Source organism: Lepidochelys olivacea (assembly GCF_965140295.1).
Source record: "Lepidochelys olivacea isolate rLepOli2 genome assembly, chromosome: 8".
In the NCBI taxonomy this organism is placed as follows: domain Eukaryota; kingdom Metazoa; phylum Chordata; order Testudines; family Cheloniidae; genus Lepidochelys; species Lepidochelys olivacea.
In genome coordinates this window covers 104,399,692-104,421,631 of record NC_140418.1, presented here as the reverse complement: position 1 = coordinate 104,421,631, position 21,940 = coordinate 104,399,692, and the positions used below count along the sequence as shown (strand labels likewise).

Genomic DNA, 21,940 nt, shown 5'->3' with positions numbered 1-21,940 from the left:
TACTGTAGGAGACCGTGTCAAAAGCTTTGCTAAAGTCAAGGAACAACACGTCCGCTGCTTTCCCCTCATCCACAGAACCAGTTATCTCGTCATAGAAGGCAATTAGATTAGTCAGGCATGACTTGCCCTTGGTGAGTCCATACTGACTGTTTCTGATCACTTTCCTCTCCTCTAAGTGCTTCAGAATTGATTCCTTGAGGACCTGCTCCATGATTTTTCCAGGGACTGAGGTGAGTCTGACTGGCCTGTAGTTCCCAGGATCCTCCTCCTTCCATGTTCTGGGGATTAGTATGCACAGCTCAATGAAAACCTCTGTTAAGTATTTGGTGAAAGTCAACAGAAAAATATATTAGGATGAATAAAGAATGGTACAAGGTGATGTTGCAAGAATTAGAATGCTACTACACAAATTGGTGGTGTGATCTTACCCAGAATACTGTGTTCAATTTTTGCCACCCAGTCTCATTAATGTTATATCAGAAAGAGAAGGTCTCTGGACGTGATCAATGAAACCTATTAGAGGTGGGGAAAGATTTCAGTATGAAGATAGATTGAAAGTATTGGACCTGTTCAAGTTTTTGAGAGGAGGCAAATAAATGGGGACATGTTAGCCGACGGCCAAGCATGTTTGGTGAGGTGCCAGCTATGCCCGTTTATACCATCCGTGACTTTAACCGCTAGGACGCACTGTCTCTTCGCGGCGGGCAGCCCGGGCTAGGCTGACGGATGCCCCAAGGTCCTAACCACCCGTGACTTTAACTGCTAGATCTCAGAGCTCCTTCGCAGCGGGCAGTCAATACTGACTGACAGGTGCTCCAATGGCAGCACTAAGAGCCTCTCCACACCTGTGACTTTAACTGCTAGAGCTCAGAGCTCCTTCGCAGCGGGCAGCCAGGATTGACTGACAGGTGCCCCAAGAGTTTGCCCCATGGAGGCGGCACAACTCAACGCTAGGCTCTTAGTACTCTCACCTAGTGGCCAGGCTTTAGAGCCAAAACGCCTGAGGTTCTTTAATTGTGTTGGCTGCTTTACAGTAAACCAGAGAAAACAAGTCAGGCTTATGCACAAATGGTTACCAAAATTTATTAAGCTAGATTCTAATCATATGGTTACAAAATTGCTAGTGCATACTTATTTAAATGTAGAGATGTTACGCACACAAACAAGTTACAAAACTGAAGCCACAATCCCAAAGGAAGAAAACAAAGTATAGAGCTCTATTTCAAAATATATGTACACTAAAGATAGGAGATCAGGTGTGGGTGCTTCTTACCCTCCTTGCATCTCTCGATTCCAGCGGTGCCAAGCCAGGATCGGTCACTCAATTCCGCGGAAAGACGAATAAGGGACAAGGCTTAGGGACCCTCTTAGCTGCAGAAGCCTTGGGAGGCTGTCACTTATCTGACCAGCAGATAGTGAAAAGCACTCAAAAATCATGGTGTTGTAGGTCCCCTACTTATACCTCTGTACTCCTTTATTCTCTTTCTCCTTTCTTATGCCAAATTGAGGCTGGTCTGTCTGGGTGACGCCAGCTTTCCTAAGAGTAGTTTACACTTGCAAGGGAGAGAAACAATAAGTTTCGACTACTGGACATTTCTTTTTTCAGGGTAAATATTTTCCCACCTAGGATGTTGGTGTGTGTGCATCACGCTATTTAGTAGGGGCTAAGAGCCATGTCTGTCACAGGGCTCTGCCTGCTGTGAGCTTAATCGTCGTATCTGTTCCCAGAGGCACATTGTAGCAGCACACCTGTGCTTTTCACAGCTTCAAAGGCTGTGCTGGAATATATGTTAAGTGCCCTGTTCCGGGTTCCTCCTGTGTTTCCAGCAATGCTGTTCTGAGGGGGGTGGGATGGGCTGGCTGTCTGGCTACAGGACATGATATGGAAGTATGCAAAAATGAAAGAGATGAAGAAGGTAAATCAGACACTCCTATTTACCTTTGTCATAATGCAAGAGCCAGGGGACAGTCAATGAAATTGGAAATCATCATGCACAAAACTGATAAAATAATACTTTTTTTTCACAACACATAATTGATCTGTAGACTTATTGCCACACAATATCATTGAGGTCAAGATGGTACTAGCGTTCAAAAAGGACTAGATGTTTATATAGTTCATGAGAACATCCATGAGAACATGAGTTACATTAGGTACTATACAAATAAAAACAAAATGGAATTGTAAACCCGTATGCTCAGAGGCATAAATTAACCACCAACTGACTAGATTAGAAAGAAACTTCCTAAACAAACAATGTATTGCATAATTGTCCATATAAGGTTTCTTGTACCTTTCCACAAAGTACTGGTCGTTATCAGACAGGATAGAAGACTAGCTTGACCACTGGTCTGATCTAGTGTGTCTGTTCCTATGTTCCTGACATTTGAAATAGTTATAGATAATTGTAAAGTTCTCAGGAAATACTACAGTATTTTAAGATAATGAGATTCTGCTTTTCAGTAGAAATTGAATTTGCTTGATACTAATTTTTAATAGGTGAGGCCACAAAGATTTTGAAATATTTTTCCAAGAAACATGTGGGTTGAGGAACGCAGCAAGTACATTTTGTCGTATCTGAAATCCATCATAAATAAGTGTTATCACATGTAGAATTTAGGATGAATCGTGACTTTTACTTTAACTATAAGGCTCTGTTTGTGTTCATAGTTTACTGTTACTTCTCATGTCTACTCAATTTAAAATTGAGAAATCTCCCTATCCTTTTCTGTAGTTTAACATTATTCATGTATATTTGAAGAGGAAGATATTGTTCCTTTAAAATCAGGTGGCTGAGTTGTTTTTTACTAGTGCACTGCTTTTACATTGTACAGTATACTCTATGCAAATGAGCTGCCTTCTCAGCCTGTGTGTGGTTCGTTGCCTTGTCGGGTAGCTCACAAAGACTCTGCAGACCTAATTCAGAATTCAGTTGTTTAAAACAGCAGATGGAAGGAGGTGTCGGCGAGATGAGGGTTTATTAGCTCCTCACAATAAAAGACCACACTGTCTCTGCAGAGGATCAGAAGAACCCTGGTGAATGAAACTGAGTTGTATCTGCTCTCGGTTCACTTTACAATTATGTGGTTAGCTCTTGCAACTCAGTCACTTAGCATGAAGATTGGCTAATGATTTCCATGTAAATATCCATTATTTTAAGCACCATCAACGTGGGTGCTTTTATTGAGACTTTTTTGGGTTGCAGCTGTCAAAATTGTGGGAACAAGAGCTTTTCATCTAGCTGTGAGAGGCAGTTTAGAGTCGCTATTGCTGCATTTGCACACTTTAGGAGGTGTAGCAATGTGATTAAAAGCTGCTCTCATACACAGCTCTTTATGAAATCAGAAATTTTCTTTTAAATAACTAGTGGAATCCTTCAGAGGGTGAAGTTGCTGGTTTTTGTTTGAAATATTTATATTAGAAAGTTATAACTAGGTTCTTCACTGTGCTTTGATCAGGATGCAGAATCTGTTGCCTTCATCCCCTGCTAAAAATTAATGGACTGTTTTTAATTGCGTCTATCTCATATTTTTCTATATATTTGGTTAGTTAATTTTTTTAAAAAGACAAACATGTAGGACAAGGGTTCTTTAAGAAGTTCATAAATTTTGATATATTCAACCCTGTATCTTTTAGGTTTTGACTTTTTATTGAAGTAGTGTTTACAGTAAGTAAGCTCATTTTCACGGTTTATTCTTGAATACTCTCTAACGCCTTGGTTTTAAAATGTGATTTTAATATTGCACATGGAAGGATAGAAGCATTTTTGGCCTTGCTGAATTTATATGCTTGAAAGTGACTGTTCGTGGGGGAAAAAAGGAAGTACAAAACAGGCTGAAAAAGCCTCAGTTGAACTGTGCCTACTTTCTAACCTGCCACTTATACATGGATGACGAAAAGGGAAGGGCTTTTTATGACAGCTCTGTCAATGATGAATAGATGAATGAATGAATTACATGTTCAGAACTCACAACACGTGTTCCAGACCCTTCAGTGCATAAAAGAGTAGTGAGATCTCAGCATTGAACTAAGACACCAAAGAAAGAAAGCATCGTGCCTACCGCATTTGAGGAGAAAGAGACCAGCATACTTCATAGATAGCAGAAACAAAAGAATGTGCTACAGTATCTGAAGAATCTGACATTTGCTTTGTCTGTCCAAAGGAATAAAGGAATTCTGCACGTTTGGCAAAATAAATTCACTAGTCTTTATTGTCAGTTTGTGAAGAATAGTGAATTTCAGTGAAGTAGGACAGTGTGCTTTTGAAAAGGAATGTGACCTGGATTTTGTGAGCTTATTGTAAACACTAGATGAAGGCAAGCTGTTGTAGTTTACTGAACCTTTTTAAAAGATCAAGTAAATTGAAGTTGAGCCAAGACCTGGGGAAAAAAATCTGAATTAATTAATTTCTTTTTTGGGCATTTTGTTAGGACTTGGATTATTACTTATTTTTACCTGTACACAAATGTGTGTGGCAAAAACACATTCAAACTTGAAACAGATTTTTCTAATCTTTGCAGCTTTTTAAATGTGACTTGACAGTGCCTGAAAGGAGGCAGATGGAAGTATGAACAACTGATCAGAGACACTGGGTGCAGATCTTCATGACAGAGGCAAATTAAAGACCATGATTTATTTTTAGAGATTGGGAGAAAAACATTGAAAATAATGGGCTTCTTTGCCAGTTTGTGACAGGGTATCACTAGCCAGAAGCAAGTGAGAGTCAGAAGTAATTTGTAGCCCTGTGAATTTCTGAGAGATCAAAATATGGATGATTCAAGTATTCTGCGAAGGAGGGGGTTACAGGTAAGTAACAAAAATCTCATTAATTTTCTCTTGCTGTGGGGAACAGTCCTCTAAAAATAACAGTCTAGTGAAACAGTTCCATCTGTTTGAGTGGAAATACAAAATTGAAGCTAGAATTACAACAGTTTTCGTCCGTTATATACACTGATTACAAACAGGACTTTGTGATAGCATAGGATTTCTAGTTTATATTAATTACAGTATTTAAATGAAAGCAGTTAGTTTTATTAATACCTTTTAATTCAAATTGGTTTTGCATGGAACAAAAGCCAGTGTCTAAATTATTTATTTTGAAATGTACACTGGCAGATAGTAGTAAATATTTGTAAAAGCTGTAATGTGACTTTTCTTGGCTTGCTTTAAACCAGTCATTTCAATTTTGTCTTATTTAGAGATTAAAATGAGAATTTTAACGTGATTTTTTAAAAAGGTGTGCTTATTTATTACTTTAAATGTTGAATAATCTACTTGCAGAGTACAAATCTACAGTGTAAATCATGTTATGAGGGAAAGATTAGAGTAGCAATGGCTGTGATACTTTCAGTCACTACCATTTGCACATTAGTGAGTGGTTCCGTTTTTTCTACCAAACATTGTTAAATATGTAAGTGCAACATATATCATCGTCTGATCAAGTATAATTTAGAGAAACTTCTACAGTATTGCAGCTGACACTATAATGTAGTTAAGTACATTTGTCCTTGTTAATAAAGGATGGAGAGTGAACTATTTCTCACCAACTAAACCAACTGGAAAAAGAAAAGGAGGACTTGTGGCACCTTAGAGACTAACGAATTTGTTTGAGCATAAGCTTTCGTGAGCCACTGAGCCCCAGGCACGTTGTGTAATGTGGATATAAAAGGGCTTCTTTTCTACCTGTATATTATCACACTTGTTCTGTATTGCAATTCTTAGAAATGTTACACTGTGATACACCTTTTGAGTTAAGAACAAATATTTATTTAGGGAAGCTATTGTTGGTGACTGTTAAGCAAAATAGAGGGAAAATAGTGGGCATAACTTTTTAGCTGTATAGTAAATTCTTTTAAATAACAGAGTGTACATATATACATGTCTCGCTATTTCACTGACTTTGTTTTAAATAAATCAATGTATTTTTATTACATTAGTCATCTTTCACTATGTGTTGTCTTTTTAGTAAATGTATGTTTTATTTTCTTTGTATGCCAACATATTCCAAGATTTCTAAAATTCTTGACTGGTTTGAGATGAAGTATTCTAGTTCTAGTGTGGGGGATTCTTTGAAATTGCTGTATTGGTTTGTATATGCCTCCTCCAAATGATGACGTATTTCATTTATGGCAGACCATAGGTTAACAAAATATAATCCTAAGATTAAGAGAGCTTGGTTTATAATAAATTTGTAACTCATTTTCAATAATTTACAATCAGTTGAAACCTGGTAGTCAACAAGAATGCATGTGAACTTGCAATTGCAAACCTGTTCCTGACAGCAAATTCATCAACAATATTTGATGCTTGTATTCTGATTGTTTAGAGCTTTTGCAAACCAGTTATTTTCTCTAATATGCTAGCTGCTTGGCCTATGTTTGTTGAGTTACTTTTAAAACACTGCTCAGAATAACAGATCATGGTTTTTTCATTTAGTTAGTATTGCACTATTTTAACGTATCTGAGAATAGTAGTGTATCAATAAATACCTTTTACATACAAAGCATTGAGGAATAGAAATACTTTTCTCTTTGTGTTTGTAAAATTATTATTTTATTCTTAAATATTCTGTATTATGTGTTGTCCTAGAAATTCAACAGAAATAACTTACATAATGAAAATATTTGTCCAAACGCAGATGAGTCAGCTAATTATAATAAGGAAAACTAGTAAATTGGTAAGGGTTTGACTCAGAAACGTCAATGTTAGAGCTGGTCTGCAATGGAAATATGAAAATTGAGCTGAGGAAAAAGATACCTGCTAAATACTTCCACTAACCAGGTTTAAGAGACATTCAGCAAATTAATATGTAGGTCTATGGTAACTTGTAAAAATTCTTTATAGATCCTGCCAAGTTTGTTAGCTGGATTTGTGTTCAGTATCAATGCCTCAGAATTCACCAGACAGTGTTTTGCGTATCAGGTGACTTTCACTTTCCATTTATAAATTAAATTTTTTATTTGCCATTTATAACTTTAAAAATTTACTACATCAAATAATAAAGGTACTTTTTAAAATGGCATCCTATTTTTACTGGTTCCCTCATCCCCATCTTATAAGACCCAGATCCCTTATGGCTCAACTCAGAATGCCTGTGGAATTATTCAGTGTCTGTAGACTGTCCCTGAATGATGCACTTTGGGATGGCAGCAATGAACTTGGAATTGACCTGTAGACCTTACACAATCTGTAAAGAATGTATGTACACACACACACACACACACACACACACACACACACACACACACACACACACACACACACACACAGAGTCTGTGTCAGATATCAACCACAGCCTGTTTTTTGTAGCCATTCAGTATGTAATTCTGTGTATGGCTCATGTCTTTGTTTTCTTTTGCAGGTCTCCATTAAGGTTGACATTTCATTGTTAGCTTACCCTTTTGTCTATTATTGGTATATTGCAGCATGTATGATATTTACCATCATCCGTGAAAAGTCCTGTAATATTTAGGAGCAGTATGGTTAGTATTTTTTGGTTTTGTTCCAGGAGGTGTTACATTCAAGTTGTACAGGATGAATTAGGCTGTATACCAACTGTTGACACTGCAATATAATATTAGAGGACTATTCCTTTGTTTAAAAGTAACATACTTTGGATGAAACATTAAGTCAAGCTCACACCCTAGTAATGGGTTACCTAGGAAGTTTGTTGAATCTCTGTCGGTGGACATTTTAAAGAACTGGTTAGACAAACATCTGACAGGTATTGAAAGAGGCAAGAAGCTGAGATCCTCTTGGAGTCACTGAAACTTCTTGTGTTAGCAATGTTTCTAAAGATGTTTTACTTTTTCTTGTTGCCTATGTTTGAAATGTAAGAGTGAGTTTAGTGTCTCCTCAAAGTCAAGGGAGATGAACAATATTACACATGTCTAATAGGACTGTGTTTAAAATAAATAAGTTAATGTGCACTGAAACCCGTACTAGTAACTATGAAGATGGGGCAAAATATCCTTTTAGTAACAGAGAGAATCATATCAGTAAGTGATTTAATCTTTTATTCTTAGCATTGATTAAGACAAAAACAGCAAACCAAGAGCTAGCAACCACAGTAGCTTCACGAAGAGGCTTCTCAACAAACAATGAGTACTAATTCAAAGACCTCATAATTAAGAGATGGTTAAAAAATACACTTTCGCAATTAATGCAAATTAACTCCCCTCTTCCCCCCGCCATAACCTAATTCTTTTAAAGTTATTTCAGAGGACTTCAATGAGGCAAAGTGTCCGCAGTTTCAAACAAGACTAGTGGAGAGAAAAGAAAAGAAAAAAAATTATTTTATTTTAAAAAACAAAGGGAAATAAGTATCTTCCTTAATTTAAAAAAAAAAAAGAGCAGAAGACTGTAGCTGGGCAGTTGGAGAGGACATTCTTTTTCACTGGGAGCTCCATGGTGCCATACTTGTGTACCAAAGGAGGGCTGGGGGTGGTGGAGAGGCCCTGGAGTCTGGCACCAGTAGCACTGCCAGCAGATTGAGGGACATGATCATTCCCCTCTGTTCGGCACTGGTAAGGCCACATCTGGAGTTTTGGGGCCCTCCACTACAGAAAGGATGTGGACAAATTGGAGAGAGTCAAGCGGAGAGCAATGGAAGTGATTAGGGGGCTGGGGCACATGACTTACGAGGAGAGACTGAGGGAACTTGGCTTATTTAGTCTGCAGAAGAGAGAGAATGAGGGGGGATTTGATAGCAGCCTTCAGCTACCTTAAGAAGGGTTCCAAAGAGGATGGAGCTAGGCGGCTCTCAGTGGTGGCAGATGACAGAACAAGGAGCAATGGTCTCAAGTTGCAGTGGGGGAGGTCTAGGTTGGATATTAGGAAAAACTATTTCACTAGGAGGGTGGTGAGGCACTGGAATGGGTTACCTAGGAAGGTGGTGGAATCTCTGTCCTTAGAGGTTTTTAAGTCCTGGCTTGACAAAGCCCTGGCTGGGATGATTTAGATGGGGTTGGGCCCTGCTTTGAGCAGGGGATTGGACTAGATGACCTCCTAAGGTCTCTTCCAACCCTAATCTTCTATGATTCAATGATTTTCATTGTGAAGATCACATTAATCCACAGTTTTTTCTTTTATAAAGGCGTTAAAGATAAACTGTGAAGATGCTTCAATTTCACTGGTCTGAAAGATGCCTTTTATGTCATTCCTCTTAAATCCTAGCTCACAAAATGAAGAATGTAATTCAGATAAAATTTCACTTTCTCATGTGTGGCCCCACCATCAATGAAACGAGAATGCTGGCTTTCTTTGTGATTACTAGTCTAGTCACACACATGTGGAACACCACCTTTATTCCATTCATGAAAACTGAGCAGGCAAGGCAGAGTAGGGGGATAGTGTAGCATCACATCAGTACAAACCATAAGCATCTATATAAACCAAAACAAAGCTGGAAGGTCTAATGTTAGGCCCATCAGCCTTGATCGCTGTCCTCTTTTTTAATTAGTTTAGTCAGTAGTTGACTTATTTTACATTAATTTCCAACTGAAAATAACATCCAAAAAAGGAATTAAAATTGAATTTCAAAAATATATTTAACTTATTACCTAAAGTTGAGAAGAATTTGCTTGAAGTTTCCTCAGTGAGGAGAAATTGGTAAGTTTGAATATGAATTGGGGAACAATTTGGGCAATGTTGTAACCATTTACAGTTACTTAGCAGGAGGAATTTCACATTACAACAAATTTAGAAAAAATATATATTTAATAGAGAAATTTGTCTGGCCAGTACTGTTACGTTTTATTTTTTATTGTTTGAGAGATTTGTTTTAACAAGCATCACTTATTTAATATCACGCTCAGGAGTACCGGGAGCTAAACAGAAACTACAAGACCAGTTCCCTGCTGAAACAGCACCATTCTTAATGATATAGAGATGTACTGAGAACATAACATGGTAGGAGGGGACACTGCTGGTGAGGAAGGATGATAGTGCTGTTGTTTAATTAGGCATACATATGATTTTTGGTCAGCTCCTGCTACACTTACGGGTGATATAAGTAAGTGTTAAAACACAAATATCTTATTGGTCTGATTTTTTGCTACAGGTGTGTTTAAACCAGTGACTTCAGTTTTCCAACAAAAACCTTATGCTGAACCAGATATTTGACCTAAATTCTTTTCAACTCCTGTGTGAAGAGATAAAATGCAAGTGGCCGATTCTATGACTCGGGGAAGAAATTTTATCATATTAGCAACTCTCCATTAAATAGTAGAGGTTATTTTAAGTATATGCATCTTTATGTAAAAAAGTAGAAGCTGGTAAAAGGGGTATTTTTTGATAAATATACGGTTTTCTGTCTTTTCTCCTACATCTGAGTAGCTAGTGTCTACCAGCATGATTGGCTAATTTGTTGCCAGAAGGACATAATTAACAGTCCTCAATGCCCTCCGCAATCTCTTGGATTGCTGTGTAGTTAGAATGGCTTTCATTCTTCCTCTTAGCCATACAGGATACATCACTTCTATTCATGTCACCTCAGATCTACGTGCTCAGTGCCAGAAATCCCAAGTCTGCAACAGAAGCTGTTTCTCACACCTAACAGCATAATGTGCTGCCACCATGATGCAAAGATAGCTTTTTAATTTGCTTATCTTTAATGGTGGTCACTATATAAGCAATCCCAGTTGCCACTTTAATGAGAGAGAAATGTCCCACAGCGAGGCGCATATATTTTGCTTCGTAAAACTGATGCCTAGAGATTGAAATTAGTTAATAATCTTCGGTTCTCTTATGTCTGCTGATTATACTAGTGCTACTGAAGACAACCATATTAAAAGATAGCTGAAAGGTAGTGATTGTTTTAATAGGTAGTTAATTAAAACATGACAAGTGAAAAATTACTAATATGGATCTGGAGCAGATACTGGCCACACATTTTATACTTTAGATGATACTTAAGCTGCAGAGATGCATATATTTATCTTAAAGGAACCTTTTAAATATCAAAAGTAAATTAGTATGTCAATTTGTAAACATGCAAAAATATTCTCTTCTCATTTTTGATTCATTTTAATTACTTTGTGAAGAGATTTTATACAAAAGATAAATACTGTTGAGGCTTTTGGAAGTTGGTGAGTTTTTGGAATTACAGGAATGAAGCAAGTTGGTTTGATTTTTTTTTTTTGATAGTTCCAGAATTTTTATCAGGTTATGACTTTATAATATGTAGTATTATGGAAGCTGGCATGTGTCTGAAAAATCAGAGGACAGCTACGTAGAAGTTTGAAATGGTGTGTCAAGCCTCATACAAAGAAACACAGGGAGACTAGACTAAGGGCTGTTATAATGGAAGCTGCTCTTAGACTGGCATCGGAGCCAAGCAATTTGGATTCAGCACTGAGCACCTCAGCTTCGGTGCGAAGCACCCCTCCCTTGTCATGTTTCTTGGCTACAGTTCTCCGTCTCTGGTGCTGAGAAAAAAAGTAGGAAGCAATGGTCCACGAGGGGACATTCCTCAGTACTGAGAAAGGACAAATAAAGGGAGTGCAGCAGCGTGCAACCTGTGTCATGTCACTCATCCGCTCCCGCTACCCTAGCAGTACTGTCAATTCCGCCCTGCTCACAGGTGCCATTGAAACTGGTGCGGGACCATCCGCCAATTCCGGGGAGTCATCATGGCGCCAGCAGGATTGCGGTGCCTTCCACGCTGGAGGCCTTTGCAGCAGTTAGGAACCTACTGTCACTCCTGGTACTGCGCGCCTTGATGGGACAACCATAGTCTCCAATGAGTGTGATGAGCAGAAGGGAACATGGGGCTCTGAGCTCTTACCTGGCACTGGGGATCTCGGTACCAACCAGAAGAAAACCAGCCCTCCTGTTCTGCGGAAAAGGACCTAGGGGTGACAGTGGACGAGAAGCTTGATATGAGTCAGCAGTGTGCCCTTGTTGCCAAGAAGGCCAATGGCATTTTGGGATGTATAAGTAGGGGCATAGCGAGCAGATCGAGGGACGTGATCGTTCCCCTCTATTCGACATTGGTGAGGCCTCATCTGGAGTACTGTGTCCAGTTTTGGGCCCCACACTTCAAGAAGGATGTGGCTAAATTGGAGAGAGTCCAGCGAAGGGCAACAAAAATGATTAGGGGACTGGAACACATGAGTTATGAGGAGAGGCTGAGGGAGCTGGGATTGTTTAGCCTGCAGAAGAGAAGAATGAGGGGGGATTTGATAGCTGCTTTCAACTACCTGAAAGGGGGTTCCAAAGAGGATGGCTCTAGACTGTTCTCAATGGTAGCAGATGACAGAACGAGGAGTAATGGTCTCAAGTTGCAGTGGGGGAGGTTTAGATTGGATATTAGGAAAAACTTTTTCACTAAGAGGGTGGTGAAACACTGGAATGCGTTGCCTAGGGAGGTGGTAGAATCTCCTTCCTTAGAGGTTTTTAAGGTCAGGCTTGACAAAGCCCTGGCTGGGATGATTTAACTGGGAATTGGTCCTGCTTCAAGCAGGGGGTTGGACTAGATGACCTTCTGGGGTCCCTTCCAACCCTGATATTCTATGATTCTATGATTCATTGATAAGTTCTTCCCAATTGGCACTGTTTTTCTGGACCTTGGCATCCACTGGTCGAAGCTGTACTGCTCCACCATGGTACCTCAGGAGGACTCTTTTTCGGAGTTGGTTGAGCCTTGTACCCAGCCAAAGAGCCACTGCTGCTACCCATCCTACATTCCACCAGATTCCAGTGTGGGTCCACTTGCTGACACCTGGTCTGGAGGACAGTGGCTTATGCAGGTCCAGTGGCCATTCCAGAATCCATGGGGCTTTCCCTTGGTACTGGGACCACCATTCAATTGTTCCTACTTGGTGGTGTCCAAGAGGAGGGCCCTTCCACCACACCATTTGGCACCCAATCCGGACTCTGGCACCAAGCACAGTACTGACACACAAGATTTGGGGCCTGGAGGACATAATCAAGGCTGAAGAAGTGGAGGAAGCCCCCCAACTGGTTTCCAGTCTCTTCACCTTCCTCCCCAGATGAGTGACTTGGCGCCACAAGCTGACTTTAGAGCCCATAAATAGCTTCTAAAAAGGGTGGCTGCTAACCTGGGGCTGGAGGTGGAAGTACTGAAGGAGTCAGCTAAAAGCCTCATTGAATTTTTGGCTGCATCAGCCCCATCCAAGGTTGCCCTATCTTTTAACAAGGCTGTTATGGGTCCGGTCAGGTCCCTATGGTAGACTCCATTTTCTCTCCCTCTCACTTCAGAAAGTAGAGAATAAAAACTAAGTGCAAGCCCAGGGATACAAATACTCGTATTCTCACCCTTCTCCTGGGTCCCCTGTGGTTACAGCGGCCAATAAGAGGGACAGGCAAGGCCAGGCAGTCACTATCCCTACGCAGAAGGACTTAAAGAAGCTAGACCTGTGCGGCAGAAAAATGTATTTGGTGGATGGGTTACAGTTTCATATTTCCAACCAATAAGCCCTGCTTGGGAGGTCTGATTACAGTATGTGGGACTCTGTGGGCAAGCTTAAGGACTTACTCCCTCAGGACTCCAGACAAGAGTTTTCCACCCTGTTAGAGGAGGGGAACACTATAGCCAGAGCCTCGCTCCAAGTGGCCCTGGATGCAGCTGATGCGGCAACCAGAACGATGGATTTCACAATGGTCATGAGGCAATGCTCCTGGCTTCAATCCTCGGGACTATCACCGGAGGTCCAACAGTCAATTCAGCACCTTCCATTTGAAGGTAGCTCCCTCTTCTCAGAGCAAACGGACACAAAGCTCCATGGTCTGAAGGACTCCAGGGCCACCCTGAGATCCCTGGGGCATCTACTGCCCGGCTGCTCTCAGGAAGCGTTTCAGGTCCCAGCAACCAGCCTCCTTCTCGGCTCCTGTTCAAGAAAAGGAGCAGGGGTTACAAGCAGTATTTCTTGACACAACACAAAGTCAACTTGTGGAACTTTTTGCCAGAGGATGTTGGGAAGGCCAAGACTATAACAGGGTTCAAAAAAAGAGCTAGATAAATTCATGGAGGATAGGTCCATCAATGGCTACTAGCCAGGATGGGCTAGGTGTCCCTAGCCTCTGTTTGACAGAAGCTTTGAATAGAAGATGGGGAATGGATCACTGGAGGATTACCTGTTCTGTTCATTCCCTCTGGGGCACCTGGCATCGACCACTGTTGAAAGACAGGATACTGAGCTAGATGGACCTTTGGTCTGACCTGGTATGGCCGTTCATATGTTCTTAAGTACATAATTCTATATTTGTAAATTCAACTTTCATGATAAAGTGGTTGCACTACACTACTAGTATTAGGTGAATTGAAAAATACTATTTCTTTTTTTTTTTACAGTGCAAATACTTTTAATGAAAAATAAGCATAAAGTGAGCACTGTACACTTTGTATTGTGTTGTAAATGAAATCAATGTATGTGAAAATGTAGAAAACATCAAAAAATATTTAAATAAATGGTATTCCATTGTTTAATAGTGCGATTAATTTTTTTATATAACTGAGATTAAAAAGAGGGAAAAACTTCTTGTTTTTAATTTGCCATTTCTTACCTGTATAGACTAATGAATGAATCCTCCCTAACTGTAGACAGAAAAATTAAATGATCTTCAGATGACATTGCATGTGAGGATGGCTGTTCAGTCCAGGAATGATATCCTATCTGCTTTAGTTGTCTCATAAAGGGGAAATAGCATACTGCAAGCTCTGATGTGGCCATACCTGTAATTACTGTAAACCCTTTTAAAATAAAATAGGACAAGGGAATCTCAAACCCATGATCCACTCCTAGCCTGCAGCTGTATGCATCCAGCTGTGTGCCCCCTGCCCCACCTCGCAATGTTTCTAGCATTCATGTTCCATCCATGTGCTTTTGCTGCAGTGGCTTGCGTTAAGTGTGGTGGACTCCTTGCCTGCTAAAATATGCTGGTTAGAACACTGCTTTCTTTTCCTAATTTCAGTGAGCAGATTATTTATAATGGGAACACTCCTTGGTCAACTGGAGAAATGTGTGCTGACCAGAAGAGACAGGAAGACATGGGAGCTGCTTGTGTACCCATTGGGAGGGGAGAGAGTGCTCTGAGAATTTTCCTTCCACGTGAATGGATACTTTCTCTTTCTTGTGGCTTCCCACAAAATTAGAGGCCAAAAGCAAAGGAGTGAATGGAAGAGACAGGAAAGGGACTGGCAGAGATTGATGTGTAAAATGCAGGTGTTCTGGACAATCCTTTCCAGTTATTCTTTCCTCTTCTTCCTCTAGTCCCTGCTTTTCAGTGTCTTGATTCCTGTTTCCACTTCCCTTTCTTTTTCCTCAGAGGTGAATGAGATTAAGCTCCACATTCTGTGCCTGTCATACACTTTGACAAGGCTTAATTTAAAACCTAGTGGGCCGAATTCATCTCTGGTGTAATTCCACTGAACTTTGGTGTTTATCAGAACATATTTATTTATAAATAATAGTCCCTAAATCTTGGCAGAGTGAGATGGGTAAATATTAAAGGAACGCTTAAGTTCTTCTGCCAGCAGTGTGACAGGGAGCCACTTTACATTGTGCTGTTAACTATCCAGTTGTAAATTTTAATAAATTGATGGTGCTTAGCTGCTATTTTTCTTCCAAAGTGGCTACCATAAAGCCTGTCCCTTGGGGATATGAGAATAGTGTATAGTTTCATAAAGCAATGTGTGCTTGATTAAGTTTAGATAGATGATGGAGCGATGTAGTAAAATCACTTTTGTTAAGGCGTGATAGAACATGGAATGTAACGTAGTACTGGTGGGACTGATAAAAATGAAATGTAAAAGGAAAATCATGTCCTACCTATAGCTTTTAGAAGCAGATACAATTGGTGTAAATTAGCTGTGTAGTGCTGAAACCAAATATTGATTTACTATGAATCTTGAGAAATAGGTCTTGCATCTTATGTTCTTAAATTGAACACTACAATTGTATTGTTTGCCTGTATTTCAAGAACTGCAGCAGCCTTGATTAAACAAGTTAGGTAAAAACGATTCTGTAAGAGAATTCCTTCCTCCTGAAAGAGGTGTTGGGGGTCATTGTTGCCAGATTAAAAATCCAATTACTACTCTAAATGGGAAGGAAACACTGCCAAGATACAATCCTTGGGCTGTTTTTGGGAACCATCTGTGGTCAAACATTATGGTCTAGGAAGTTACCATAACTCCAGAAAAAGCTTGTTCAGTTACTGCAAAGTGACTGTTTCATTGTTGTTTTTCTTTGGTTGCTATTGAGAAATGATAGTTCTGGGGTTCATAATTGGGCACATTATTGCATAAGATTATTTTCCTTTCTTGCAGTTTTCCATGTTTATTAGTAAAATCTAATAATAGAAAAGACGAAGTGGGTGAGGTGATATATTTTATTGGACCAACTTCTGTTGGTGAAAGAGACAAGCTTTTGAGCTCCGTAGAACTCTTCTTCAGTAAAAAAAAAAAAAAAAACAACAAAAAACCAGACAGTAATTTTGATGAATCCACATTCAAGTTGCAGAAAAATCAAACTTCTTAATTGTTTGAAATGTTGACCCAGAGCCTGTGCTTGGTGTATCTCAGGAGTTAGGGGGCAAAAGTGGGATTAAGCTATGCAATTCCCACACTTTTTTCCTCCTCAGTCCTGGGGCTGGTTGGTCCCTGGAGTAAAGTGAAATTGATGTGCCTCTTTTGCAGAAGCATCTGTGGTATCTTAAAGCAGGAGTAATCAATTATTTTTTGTCAACGTCTAAATTTCTTGGTCAAGGTATAGTCAAAGTCCAGACTCCAGAGAAAATAATACAAAAGTAATAGTAAATAAAAAGATTTTGAAGTCTGTTCAAAAGCAGTTGGCAGTCTGGATTTGGCCCCTGGTCTGCCTATTGACTACCACTGTTTTAAAGCATTCCAGAATTTGGTCTGCTGATTAGAGAACTAGTAGGTTTCTGGCAATACATCATGCAAATGAAAATTGATTAATTGAGATGAGACTACATTTGTTATTAGTCTTTAATTTTTAAAATCTATTTAACTCAAATACTTAGGGAGCTTCTTTTTGTTGAAGAATTAGTGCCACCAGTTCTTAAATTCAGTCCTCAAGAAAGTCTCTAATTCTTATCTTCGTGTCTTCCAAGAAGGTCTCTCCATCTCTACAAAAAACGATAAAGCAAGACTATGTTTCTAGTATTTCGAAGGCAAAAAGCAAGCTGCCCTCTGTTTTTTAAAAAACAAACTAAAGTAAGTTTCATGTCACTTTATACAGCATAAACACCAAAAAGGGTGCAAACTAACTTTTTCCCTTTGTGGGTCACATTAAAGGCAAAATAAGCAGTTCGGTCGCACCTACCTGTGTGTGAAAACTACAAAGAGAATAAACAATTTTAGCGACACTGACCGTTTGCCTCTTTTTGTTAGAATGTTGTCCAGTGGAATATTTTCAAGACTGTTATTTATGTTGTGGGAGTATCCTGAGGCCCCAGGCAGGTGCAAGGCCATGTTATGCTAGGCGCTGTCTAAAGGATCTCCGCAACTCCTTCATTGGATAGGAACCCTTCTTCTTGGTGCCTACCCTTTGCATATATCTGCTGCTTTTGGTTCTTAGGATACATTTCAGGCTTTAAAAAAGGAAAGAACAATAAAATTCTCTCACTCTGTCAAATACTGACTGACAGTTGATATTATAACTAATAATTGTTTTTAAACAAAATACTTTGGAAGAGTTGAATAACACTCCTCCTTCCCCCCAGCTGCAGTTCTTGTTGTCTCTGTCCTCTCTCTGTCTTTTAACTTTGCAGCCAGGCATAATTGGATTTTATTTGGACAAGATATCCATTCGATTGGACAATCTGGATTAAAAATGTACCATCAAAATGCATGTTGTCCCCTTCTGATGTTGTCTTTTTTCCTCCTCTTCATCTTTTCTTCAGTATCATGTATTAATATACATTTGCATAGCACTAAACACACTTCATACTGCACAGCAGCCAGTTAATCATAAAGAAAAGTAAAATGACAAAAGTAAAGTATAAAAATAAGCATAAAAATAAATGCTTAACTGTATTTTAAAACTACCCAAAGAGTGTGTTGCATACTGTGTCTGGGGTAAAGTGTTCCAGTCAGGAAAAAAACATGGCAAAGGCTTGTTCTTGGAAAATGCAAACAAAAGGGACAAAGTTTAAAGAATGTAAAGTACAGCAGAGTGTATAAGCTGGAACTAAACATACAGATAATTCTAAGGGGATATTGGTTTTTAAAGGTTAAGATTTAAAATCAAATTCTCAACTTCAGAGAAAACCTAGTTAATTGCACAAGTAGTGAAGTAACATGAAACTAGTGTGAATGCCAAAAGCTCAAACCAGCAGCGTACGTTACACATAATCTCTAAATTTAGTCAAGACCCGGAAGACTAACCTGAAAACATTACATTAGTCATGCTGAAAGATATAGAAATGCATTTTAGCTCTAGTAGCAGAAACAGTTATAATGCATTTTAAATAAGTAAAAGCAGCCTGATTCCTTATGATTTATAAGGAGTGGAGTATAAACCAAACTAGAATAAGACTCTGAGATTGCCTCTGACAGACGTTGGCTTAATGCAGGAAGTGTTTATTTCAAGATAACAAAATATTGGCTCAGATGTCTTTACATAGGAACTTAGCGAACAAGGCTTCAGCATTGTAATCTATATATTATAGCGCCCTCCCTCCACCCCCCAAGCATCTAGTTCTCAGCATTAGCCAGATGACATGAGAGATTTTCTCAGAATGACTGAAAAATGAATGGGGGTGAAGATCTGTAAAAAATTGGTCCTGAAATCCATTTGCCTTTATGAAATCCAATAGGGTATAGATACAAGAAAAACAATCAAGATTCAAGAATTTGTCAAGCATTAAAGGACTTGCTTTAGAAATGTGCTCATTAGTACTTTCTAATTGTCCTAGAACAGAGGATAATCTTTTAAAAATGTGGTGGGATTTTATTTCCCACATCAAAATCCATTCTGTTTATATTGATTACAATAAAGCAGCCTTTTGCACTGTCTTATTTAACTAGGCAGTTTCAAATATTATAAATCACCTACTGGAAGTGCTGGATTCACATGTGTATTGAGGGAAGAAGGCTGTAATAAAGCTGGTGACTTTAATCACACGGAGATACTGTCTGTTAAGTGTTTTTGGAGACAAATCTCATTTTACTGCTCTAATGTGTTTGAAGTACAAATTAATCTTACACCTAGATTAGCATTACTGGGATGTGATAATGGATTCAGTACAGATCCTTTTTGCTCCCCCTCTTTCATCCATATTTTTTTTCTGCTGGAGTAGTAATTGCTGTGGAATGGAAGTCTTCAAACAATATTTCAGTCAATAAATGGTTTGTCAGATCCTGGGATATGTTTTCTATGTAGAAACTCTCCAGCATAAAAAGTATCCTTGTGTTGTTTATATTGAGATTTAACAATCCTTTTTTTAATGGTTTAAATGATGATAGAGTCCAGCTCATCATTCTTAACTGATTTAATAGCTAATAGAGGACTCTCAGGGAACGTGAGTAATAACATAAAGTTCAATCCATGAAAGTTTTAAATAAAAATTAGGTATCAAGCAAACAAGAGCAGTTAAAATAATTAATATCCATAATATTGCAGCTATTGACTATAAATTGAGAAGATAGAATACCATTACAGAGTTAATAGATTATATCAAAGAATTTGAGAATGACGGGATAGTAGAGTGAAAATGATTAACATGAGAAGGTCTGGCATTTTAGATCCAGGCAAGGACCATCTATATGCCCAACCCTCAAGACCATGGCTTGATAGCAAATCTGGCCAAAATAGAATGATTGCAGGTACAGTGGAACAACCGAATGCATAACTTTTAATAATCCTCAAAATATATACTAAGAAACAGAAACAAAACCAGAAGCCAACTTTCAAAGTCAGACAAATTCACCAGATGATAGCTCATCAACTTCAGAAACAACGAGAAAATGCAGGAAAATTAACTAAATAGTAAGACACTTTAAGGTGGGCTGTATATTAGATAAAAAGAGATCTAAAAATGTAACACACAGGCTGAAACCTCCAACCAAAAACATGATTTTAGAGAACAAGAAAAAGAATAACCGCAATTTGTTAGGGCAGCACTTGTAGCATAGTCCTCATGAGACAACCAAGTCATGGTCAAAGGAAAGAAATCAAAGGCTATATAAGCAGCAAAGAGTCCTGTGGCACCTTATAGACTAACAGACGTATTGGAGCATAAGCTTCTGTGGGCGAATACCCACTTCGTCGGATGCATGTAGTGGAAATTTTCAGAGGCAGGTATAAATATGCAGGCAAGAATCAGGCTAGGGATAACGAGGTTAGTTCAATCAGGGAGGATGAGGCCCTCTTCTAGCAGTTGAGGTGTGAACACCAAGGGAGGAGAAACTGCTTTTGTAGTTGACGAGCCAGTCACAGTCTTTGTTTAATCCTGAGCTGATGGTGTCAAATTCGCAAATGAACTGAAGCTCAGCAGTTTCTCTTTGAAGTCTGGTCCTGAAGTCTTTTTGCTGCAGGATGGCTATCTTTAAATCTGCTATTGTGTGTCCAGGGAGGTTGAAGTGTTCTCCTACAGGTTTTTGTATATTGCCATTCCTAATATCTGATTTGTGTCCATTTATCCTTTTACATGTCCGGTTGGGCCGATGTACATAGCAGAAGGGCATTGTCGGCACATGATGGCGTATATTACATTGGTGGATGTGCAGGTGAATGAACGTGTGATGGTGTGGCTGATCTGGTTAAGTCCTGTGATGGTGTCGCTGGTGTGGATATGTGGGCAGACTTGGCATCGAGGTTTGTTGCATGGATTGGTTCCTGAGTTAGAGTTATGGTGCGGTGTGTAGTTGCTGGTGAGAATATGCTTCAGGTTGGCGGGTTGTCTGTGGGCGAGGACTGGCCTGCCTCCCAAGGCCTGTGAAAGTGAGGGATCGTTGTCCAGGATGGGTTGTAGATCACTGATGATGCGTTGGAGAGGTTTTAGCTGAGGACTGTATGTGATGGTCAGTGGAGTTTTGTTGGTTTCTTTATTGGGCTTGTCTTGCAGCAGGAGGCTTCTGGGTACACGTCTGGCTCTGTTGATCTGTTTCCTTATTTCCTTGTGTGGCTATCGTAGTTTTGAGAATGTTTGGTGAATTTTGAGAATGTTTGGTGAAGATCTTGTAGGTGTTGGTCTCTGTCTGAGGGGTTGGAACAAATGAGGTTGTACCTCAGCGCTTGGCTGTACACAATGGATCATGTGGTGTGTCCGGGATGGAAGCTGGAGGCATGAAGGTAAGCATAGCGGTCAGTGGGTTCTCGGTATAGGGTGGTGTTTACGTGACCGTCACTTATTTGCACCGTGGTGTCTAGGAAGTGGACCTCCCATGTAGATTGGTCCAGGTTGAGGTTGATGGTGGGGTGGAAGCTATTGAAATCATGATGGAATTCTTCCAGGGTTTCCTTCCCATGGGTCCAGGTGATGATGTAATCAATGTATCGTAGGTAGAGAAGGGGGCGTGACTGGACAAGAGCTGAGGAAGTGTTGTTCCAGGTCAGCCATAAAAATGTTGGCATATGGTGGGGCCATGTGGGTGCCCAAAGCGGTGCCACTGGTCTGGAGGTATATATTGTCACCAAATTTGAAATAATTGTGCGTGAGGATAAAGTCACAGAGCTCAGCAACCAGTTGTGCTGTGGCATCATCAGGGATACTGTTCCTGACAGTTTGTATTCCATCTGTGAGTGGGATGTTTGTGTAGAGGGCCTCTACATCCAAGACTATATAGACAAGTTAGTGAATAAATAAAAACATGTGAAAACATAGATTGAGCGTGCCAAAGAGAAAGGTGTAGCACTGGTTACATTGGTGGGGAAAATTGACAACCAATTATTTCTAATTGTACAGGTGATTGATTTAATTTGTGTGGGGTTACACTTTGACACACAAGAAGTA

At 39.5% G+C, this 21,940-nt stretch overlaps 1 protein-coding gene across 5 annotated transcripts in view; it reads left to right on the top strand.

The window, feature by feature from the left end:
* Nucleotides 1-21,940, top strand: part of MAST2 (microtubule associated serine/threonine kinase 2) — a 402,444-nt gene that overhangs the window by 161,346 nt on the left and 219,158 nt on the right. For 2 of the 5 annotated variants that reach the window (XM_084637858.1, XM_084637857.1), the window contains exon 1: nucleotides 4,524-4,807. The exons of the other annotated variants lie outside the window; for them this stretch is intronic. In XM_084637858.1, coding sequence (XP_084493984.1) covers nucleotides 4,769-4,807 — 39 coding nt within the window. In that variant the 5' untranslated portion in view covers nucleotides 4,524-4,768. Of the gene's footprint in view, nucleotides 1-4,523; nucleotides 4,808-21,940 lie in introns of those variants that run through there. 5 annotated transcript variants of the gene reach the window in all.